Source organism: Nematolebias whitei, chromosome 7, assembly GCF_014905685.2.
Source record: "Nematolebias whitei isolate Nwh7 chromosome 7, NemWhi1, whole genome shotgun sequence".
NCBI classification, from domain to species: domain Eukaryota; kingdom Metazoa; phylum Chordata; class Actinopteri; order Cyprinodontiformes; family Rivulidae; genus Nematolebias; species Nematolebias whitei.
The window spans coordinates 5269918-5279492 of record NC_056504.1 but is presented as its reverse complement, the minus strand read 5'-3'; the positions used below and the strand labels follow the sequence as shown (position 1 = coordinate 5279492).

At 42.7% G+C, this 9575-nt stretch overlaps 1 protein-coding gene across 1 annotated transcript in view; it reads left to right on the top strand.

Annotated features, from left to right (window-relative positions):
* The window catches only part of LOC119411659 (neurofascin), a gene marked incomplete at its 3' end in the record, with an annotated part of 43791 nt that extends 35569 nt beyond the window's left edge, over positions 1–8222 (top strand). Inside the window, 3 exon segments of the mRNA XM_037678562.1 lie at positions 1167–1321; positions 6308–6325; positions 8117–8222. Coding sequence (XP_037534490.1) covers positions 1228–1321; positions 6308–6325; positions 8117–8222 — 218 coding nt within the window.
* Positions 8223–9575: the final 1353 nt, after the last annotated feature.

The following is a 9575-nucleotide window of genomic DNA, read 5'->3' as shown; positions in this document are numbered from 1 at the left end:
TAGTGTAAAGCACTTTGAGTATCTCAATAAGATTAAAGGTGCTATATAAGTACAGTCCATAATATTTCTGGTTTGTTTTTAGTCTCTGAACAACGAGTCTACTGCTTCAATGAATGACTCTTTTACCATCTCTCCATCTTGAAAAGACTTCTTGTGCTTAGCAATTATTAAAGTGACTCACCCGGAATGATGCTTTGCTGCTGTGGTCAGCTGTAATAAATGCCGTAGTATTTATGAATATAGTCCAAAAATGCAGCTCCAATACACTGGCAGATGAGGCAAACGCGCTTCGAATATGACATTGTGAAAATAAAAGTCCTCCGCCATTCTGTATGGAAATGGTAGGTATTTTGCTTTGTACTTGGTCCATCTCCCCAACTCATTTTACACATTTTCTTGAGTTTAGATTAGAAGAAATAAACCGGAGACTATTACGAATCAACTTGTTTGTTTTTAGCGCAGTTGAATGCGCATGCGTGGTGATGTATGTGTCAAAAAAAGGTCGGCCTCAGATTGGCTGCCCTGTGTGTCAATCAAGTGACGAATTGCATAATGAAGATAGATTGATAGGCTGATGTCTATTAATTTTTATTATTCTTTTTAGAAAAATAAAATCTGACGTCTATTTCACCATGCACTCTACTGAAATTGCCTTTGCGATCGACCGGTAGATCGCAATTGAGGTATTGGGCACCCCTACTGTAGGTTTTGCCTGTGCCCCCTGGCTCTCCCTGTTCCAGCGCCACTGCCCTGTGATGGACTGGAGACCTGTCCATGGTGTCCCCCACCTCTCACACAATGACTGCTTGATATGGGTATCAGTGACCTCTGCAACCTGAAAAGGAAAAAGTGGGTAAAAATAATGGATGGATGGCAAAACAATTATTCTGTGTATTTTTACAATGATAAAAATAAATGATATAACAAGTTTTTAAAGCCCCTTGCTTGTTTCAGCTGTGAGTGAAATCTGTTTGCGGTCTTCAGAGTCATGTAACCACCCTCTGTCTGAGACAGACTGCTGTCTCTAGAGAAGCATAGAGTAACCCAGCTGTGAATGTAGGCCAGAGCTGAAGCAGCCACACACATACCCCCACGTGCCTTACATGCTGTACATTCTTTTTCACCATCTTCATCCTGATCGTCTGTCCTTGTGTCTTTATTCACAGGAGAACTGTTGAACCAATTAGCAGAGGTGGGAGCTGAGAGTGACTGGCTGGTGGGGGAGAAATGTTCGGACTGGGTGACCTTGCGGCCCTGACACTTATGTCATTACTGCTGCTACTGGGGCAGGAAGCTGCATCCATCGAAGTTCCTGATGATCGTAAGTCACTCACAAATCACTAGAAGCATAATTTTGTCCCCCATGGTAGACCGAAGAGGGGGAATTGGAAATACCCTTTGTGCATATTGTGAGTGTGCTAACTTGAAATATGAGGTACATGATAACTTGAAGTGAGGTACCAATGTCGCCGTTCGACCATGACATTTGAAGCCGGCTCGTTTATTTCCCAGGTGGAGAGAAGACTCATGCCAACACGAATAACGGCTGATAGGAATAAAGTTTTGCCATTTAATTTCTATTAAGGCAGGTAAAAGGTACTGGTTTACAGCGCTGTGACTTCGTCCAACCTGCCACGACCAGGAACCAGAAACCAAGTGCCGAGCTCCCGGAGAAACTCGGCTTTCTCCAACTCTAGACTTCGCCCTTAGCCTGGGGTGGAGTGCAACCTCATTGGATCAATAATGAACTATGTGTGCACCTGTTCAGGTCATAACTGGTTTAAACTGTTGATACCGTAGTGTCTAAAATATGCAAGCAAGCAGTAAACGATTCCACTTAAGGGGTAGTTCCCTGGACTGCTCATCTTTGAGCAGATAAAACAAATCTTTGTCCGGTCAGAGACAGACCCAAGGTCAACGGTCTTATTTCCTCTTGACTAACCTCTTTCTTTGAATAACTTCCTGCATTTCACTGTTCCACCACCAGGAGAGACAGACACACATCTCAGCCGTGCGCTGTTTGTACCGACAGTTTTCCAGTGGCGGGGGGTTGTTCAGCGTGAGGGAAGAGGCTGCCTTTAGCTTTTAAGCTATCTCACCTGCATTACGAGCCGATAGTTTAGCGTTACGTCAGTGCCAACAGGTGGTTTGGGGGTGGGGGCTTCGGTAGATGGGGCGCTCGGTTCTGTTGACGGGGCGGGGCGCCCAGCTTGTATAATGGTAGGGGAAACACTGCATCTGATATTCTTTTCACCTCTACTACTTTCTTTGCCAACTCCTCCTTCAGGATCAACCCTACTTCTTTTCTCTTTCTGTCAACACCATGGTAACACCCCCCCCCCCCCACACACACACACACACATATGACACCAGATAAATTTCAGATTAAACCCAAACAACCCAAGGACTATTTCCTAATTAACTCAGCACACTGAAATAAAATAACAGATGGTCAAAAAGAAAAAGAAAGGAAGAAGTTTACATAGATAGTGAGTCATCTTCTGGTCAGCCATGACAGTAAAGTAAGACACCACTCGGATACACCACTATTCAGTTGACCACTATTCTTGATCATGTGATCAGCTGGTTCTGGTTGTCAGCAGCAAACTGGTTGATCCACTCTGAGACGGTGCTATTTAAGAGACTGAGCTGAATACAGCACCTCAGACTGAGGAAGTCTCTCAGATGAGAGACTAAACATTTCTATATATATTTTTTTTTGCTTTGTTTTTTTTTTTTGTTTGTTTTTTTGAATGTCCAGAGGAGCAGATTGAACTTTTTTGGATTTTTCTACCTGGAATAATGAGCATGCATCAGGATACTATTCAGTTGACTTCTTTAGAGACGTGTTGTCCCTTCCCCCTGTTTTCTTTTTGTCTTTTCATCTTGCTTCACTGCAGACTGTTCTCTTGACCTATTTTGATGATTCCTTTCTGCACATTCCTACCAGACTGTGTCATTTTAAATAGAGAAATAGTGGTCAAAAAAGGTACTACACAGAGAGAGAGAGCCTTTATTTTTAAATTTGATACACAAAATTATATTTATATATTATATGTAAGAACAGAAAAGATTGCCAACACTTGTTGTTAACGCTTCATTTTAAAGGTCAAATGAAATAAAAATGAGTTTTCGTGTTTTTCCCCTTTAAAACACTTTCATGAAACATTCCAGGGGTCTATTTCTCTGATTAATACTTTACAGGTCTCTCTTGTAAATGAGTCCTAGAGACTCAATGTGATTAACCTGCATAAATAAAGGTTGAATGAATATTTGTCCATGAAACCCAATGAATCAAATCAGCTACTTGGACTACAAGCATGTCTTAAATAAACCTGGATGACACTAAATTTTCTGATTTTGAATACAGACAAGAATACAGACAAGGTTTTAGTTTTTGGACCTTCAGTCTTTCTCCCTCCTTGGATGGCATTAATCTGGCCTCCAGCTCTAATGTTAAAAATCTTGGTGTTATTTTTGATCAGGAGCGTGATGATTCACCCCTCCCTCCCCCTCTGCTCTTCTTGCTCTAAAATGACCCTGAATTTAATTGGATGCATGTTTTTGAATGATAAAAATATTCATAGAACGTTAATTATTACACAATTTAACAATTTATTTTGAGTTCAAATAAAATTACCAGAGTAAAATCTTTCTAAAAAGAATTTATTGTTCTTAAACTTTCTTTTGTTCTGCTTAGCTTAAAACAGTAATAATGCATTTAGTGCAAACAGAAATTTGTAAACAAACACAATGTGCCTCAAAAGCCATGACTTTCCACTTGTAGTAAGAAAAAAGAACTTGTAAACTAAAAAGGGCAATGCTCCATCATGTGGAGTCAACCTATTTAGGCCCGAGCAGCGAAGCGCTGCGAACGAAGGCCTATTGTAATCTCCGGCCTCCGTGTTCAATTGTCCCTCTCTTACAATGCTGTGATTGCTAGCATCACTCAGCCCTCTGAGAACAGTAAACAGCCATCAGGTGCTAATGATCCATTGTTAGGCTGATGGTCCTTCTTGAGCATGTGATCAGCTGGTTTTGGTTGGCAGCAGTAAACTGGTTGATCCACTCTGAGAAGGTGCTATTTAAGAGACTGAGCTGAATACAGCACCTCAGACTGAGGAAGTCTCTCGGATGAGAGACGAAACGTTTCTACATTTTTTTGTTGTTTTGCTTTGTTGTTTTTTTTTTTAATGTCCAGAGGACCAGATTTAACTTTTTTAGAGGCCTATTGTAATCGCTCCGTTCAGGCCCGAGCTGCAATTTTTTTGGCAAATGAATTGGCTTTTTGGGAGTCTTAACATATCCCAAAAGTCACCAAATTTGGCGGACATATCAGGACTGCTAAAAATTTTACGTATTTTAAGGGCGTCACAAAAATTGCAACTGAAACGGCTCAAGAGCGCCATCTGGAAATTTTCAAAATACCCTCCGCATTAACCTTAGTTTGTCGTAGAAACATGAAATTTGGTACGCTTATCCAGTTCCCCAAGATGCACAGAAAACCCTCTGGCACCAACGTTGTACGATAAACAGGAAGGCGGCCATTTTGGAATGCTGTCCCAAATTTCTCACCTTTTTGGCGGTTAACAGCCTCTGCATTTGAACAAACTCCTCCTAGGGATTTCGTTCAATTAGTTTCAAACTTGGCCATTTTGTTCAAAAGGCATGGGGGATGCAAATTTATCTAAACGGTTTGTTTCGGAGCATGTTGAAGGGGCAGGGCCAGACCTCAAAGGTTGACATCTCGCCATGAAAAACGAAACACTAATAGCTCCTACACAAAAACTGGCTGAGACATCAAACCTTCAGTGATTGATCCACATCCAGTCCCCTGCAAGACTGAGTGATCAAATCATGACATCACTTAAGCAATGCCCCCTGACAACAGGAACTGTAAAGTTTTAAGTTGAACGGTCCCTATCTGACCCCTGTTACGTAATCAGCATGATAGTGTGTCCAGTGACTGAAGACATGTTGGTGTAATTTGCTTTCCAACACTGACAGTTTTGGGTAGAGCATGAGGGCATTGCGCCATCGCCATACGTTTGGCTCTAAATTCCACAGATTTGAACCGAGGTGCACCAGAATCAGTATGATCGATCATTATCCACCCCTTGAGCAGGGATCCATGATAATTGGCCAATAGCTTCCACAGCGCCCCCTAGAATATTTTAAAACCTCAGCCCCAAGCCATTTTTTGATCGATAATTCTGAAACCTGGTGAACATCTGTATCATCTCAGGACCTATGAAAAAGTCTCTTGGAGTCCTGGTACAAAACCAACAGGAAGTCAGCCATTTTGGGTCAGAGGGTCATTTTGGGGTGTTTCTAATTGCGAATTTTAACGAACTCCAAGGGATTGTGAAGGATTGCCTTCAAACTTGATTAATATGCCCTTAACACATAGGGGAGGAAAAGTTATCAAAAGCTTGTGTTTTCCTATATGTTAAAGGGGCGTGGCCAGGCCTCGAAGTTGCACTTTACACCATAAATTTCAAAACTCTATAACTTTCACATTGAAAGACAGAAATGCACAAAACTTGGCATGAGTCATCCCTGTTAGATACCCAACAATCCTCTGTGGTCATATTCTGACATCATCAAAGCCCCGCCTCCTCAGAACAGGAAGTCACTTTTTTACTTGGAATGCTCCCTCTCTGACACCCATGACCTAATCAGGATGATCCTGTGAAAGAAGACATATAACAAGTTAGTCTGACTTACTTTAAATTACAAACAGTTTTTGAAGGCGGATGTGGGCGTGGCGGTGTGGCAGCGTGGCGAATTCAGAAGTGACACCGTTGCAATACGTTTGGCTATAAATTCCACAGATTTGAACCGAGGTGCACCAAAATCAGTATGATCGATCATTATCCCCCCTTTGAACAGGAATCCATGATTAGTGGCCAATAGCCTCCACAGCGCCCCCCCTATAGTATTCCTACAGTTATATCTCCGTGATACATCATTCGATCTGATCCATGCGGGATTGGCACGAGAACGTTCGCAGTGGCGACTGGGTGGACTAGCTGGAGCTCTCGCGATCGCCATAAGGTCGGAGCGGCGCTTTGCTGCGAGAGCCTCCAATGCTGCTTGCAGCTTTAATTATCTGTTTTTGACCCTGTTAGAGTGAAGCGAGTGGATCAGCTGGGAACCACTAAGCTGTACTGTATTAACTTTCTGAATATAATGAATGTATAACATGCTGCAGTAAAGGAAATGTCTCTAACATTATTAACAACCACACATCACTGTGTGTCCATCCTTCTTCTTGTCTCTCTTTTGCCTTATGTCTGACTAACAGCAAAGATTCTGCAAAACCGTAAGTATTTTATCTTATTGGGTTTTGTTTTTGCATGGACATTTTATTCTCAAATAGAAACTGAACTCCAGGTAAATCCACTGCAGCACAGGTCACACGAAGAGAAACAGCACAAGCATGGTTGGCAGAGATGGATGCTTGTTTTCAGTTGATGATGGAGTTAGAGGAGGAAGATCTTGTATTTTTGTTATTCATCTAGCAGAAGCACACATTTTTAAACTTGTCACGGAAAGTGCACAATAAGAGGCAAATGTAGGGAGTGTGTTCCTTTGCTGCTGGGCTCCCTCTAAGCCAGCACAGCTTGCATCTCCTCCATGCACATGGATGAACTTTAAGCCCCCAGTATACTCCTGCGTACGTCCATATGCAGAGGTACGCACGTACGTACGCAGAGGTATGAGCGTACCCCCCAGGGCATGTCCATGCAAAGCTCAATTTTTACGACCGCGTACGCGGTGTCGCACAATAAACTGCCCAGTGACGGACTGTTTTGTATGCGACACCAATGTATTAAATTCCCCTTCTTCATCCCTGATCTGACCTTTTCTTTTGTTTTGTTTTTTTGCCAAGAGGCAGAGATCTCTTCCTCCTCCGTTGATGCCATGACTGAAATGGTGAGAAATTAAGGAATTTGTCACGAGCGAATTAAACTCAGGTCCAGCGTGGCTGTGGGAGGGTCTGGAGATTTCCTGGTGGGCTGGTCTGATGTGTGGGCTGCAGAGCCAGCGCTCCCTGTTTTTTTTTTTTTTTTTTTTTTTAAGATCTTTTTATTAACAACACATAAACACAGAACACCGCTTTGGCTGAGGCTGCCAGCGCTATTTTTTTTCCCCCGACCTGTCAATCAATCCAATAGGCGTGTCAGCAAATGACCAATCGGCGACCTCAATTTGTCCCGAAGGTAAACGCCCCTTGTCTATGAAACTGCTCTGCAGCTGCTTGGGGTGTACGCTGGAGTCTGAAGTCTGAACCCTCTGCGTACAGTACACGCGTAAGTACGCGTGAACGGACGTACCCGGGAGTATACTGGGGGCTTTAGAATAGATCAGCTGTCTGAGGCCAGCTGATCATCAGCAGATCAATGTAGTTCACCCACTTTTCCACATAAACACGCCCATGAAGTTCTGACCAATCGCACAAAATGGCAAAATTATGCCAGGAGCTTGTTCACAAAACGAGTTTTCACATTTTCTGTAAGATCAAAGTGACAGTTTTCTTCACGGAACTACGTCAATAAGTTCTCATGTCTTGCAGAGTATAACTCAGCCTTAAGTCAGTTTCATTCTAGTTCATACGCTAATGATTCTGAACAAACATCTCACAGGCTGACCAAGTTAATGACTAACAACTCTCAGGAGGAAGGGGAGCTAGATTGATTTGCTACCTGCTAGTAGTCTAATGAGTTGATTAGATTGAGAAGATTATGTGGATAATAGTAATATCATCAGAGGATGATATGGACAGTACAGTGGTTAGAGCGATTGCCTGATGGCAAGAAGTTCATGGGCAAACCTGCGACCAATGGATGTTTATCTTCTCCTTTTTATGTAGAGTCCTTGTTGGTGGATAACAGCTCTGCCTATTGAACTATAGCTGCCACAATTAAATCCACAAAGTACATACTGTAAAGAACCAAACCCAGAGGAACTGCACGATGTATTCAGAGCATCGTCCTTTACGTTAACAAAAAGTGACAGAAAAATAGTATTTAAGCCAATTTAGCTGTTCAGGATCAAGCCTCTGTAATAGAATGTTGTGTCTATAACCTCCTCTTTTCTTCTCCCCCCACAGTGAAGCAGCCCCCTACTATAATGAAACAATCAGTGAAGGACTATATTGTTGACCCCAGAGATAACATCATCATTGAGTGTGAGGCCAAGGGCAACCCAGTGCCAGTGTAAGCAGTACAGCGCCTCACAAAGCACTCACAATCTGTCCTCTGCTTGTTACTGGGGGTAAATTCAAAACCAGGTCCAGGTATTAAGTCCAACAGTTGTGGTTTCTATATGGGTATAAAGACGAAAGTTTTTTGTTAGCACTGACGCAAATTTAATAAGATTCTTGATTCTCATTCCTAATACGTCTAAAGAGGAAACCAGAGTAACCAGAGAAAAGCCACATATGCACAGAGATAACATGTAAATGCAAAGCACAGCCCCAGCTGAAGTTTGAGCTCAGGGCCTTGTGGTTGTGAGGTGGCAGTGCCAACCAGCTGCCCCACTGTGCAGGCTATCAATACAACAGAGGAAGAAGAAATTACTGTGACCTCTTTTTGACCTTCTATGTTTCAAACAGAACAGTTTTGTATTGAACAATTTGCAAAACATTCTTCTATTGTTGGCACAAGTGCTATTGTATTTTACAGAGCCACTAGCTTAGTCACTCATAGATTTCCCCAAAGTATAGTTCCTAAACACACAGTTCCCAAAGGTTCAGGTACATTTATATTGTAGCTAAATTGTACTTTTGCAGCTTTGGGTACTGTGCTCTCAGACTTTCAGGGTACAATAAGAAGACTTCTGCTACAGCTCTCTTCATACTTACCTCAGCCTGCCATGTATCCATCATGACAGCCACCAACATTGATGATTTAATCAACTGGCGTACACTTTCAAAATAATATAATAGTATTATTGTAATAATAATAAAGGTATTCATTCAAAATGAAAGTGCACATTGATAAACATGGGGTTTATCAATACGTCCAGGCAAGTCTGCAGGTCCAGATGGATTAAGCCACAAACTCCTGAAAGGATGTGCAGCTCAGCTGTGTGGTGTTTTCCAGCACATTTTTCACCTGAGCCTGATCATGAGGGTGGTTCCTGCTCTGTGGAAAACAACGTGCCTGGTCCCAGTGCGGAAAAATAACCACCCAAACTCACACAGTGACTACAGACCTGTGGCCTTGACATCACATGCCATGAAGTCACTGGAGAGGCTGGACCTGAAGCATGTCTGATCAGTGGTGGAACCATACCTGGACCCCCTACTGTTCGCATACCAGCCACTTGGAGTTGATGATGCCATAATCTACCTGCTGCACAGAGCCTACACACACCTGGACAGGGCAGGCAGCACTAGAAGAGTCATGTTCTTTGAGTTTTCCAGTGTTTTAACATCATAAGACCTGCTCTACTCTGCAGTAAGCTCTTGGACATGCAGGTGAATGACACGCTGGTCACCTGGATCAGAGACTAACTCACAGGTCGACCACAGTATATGAGGCTGCAGAACACCACCTTGGACACCA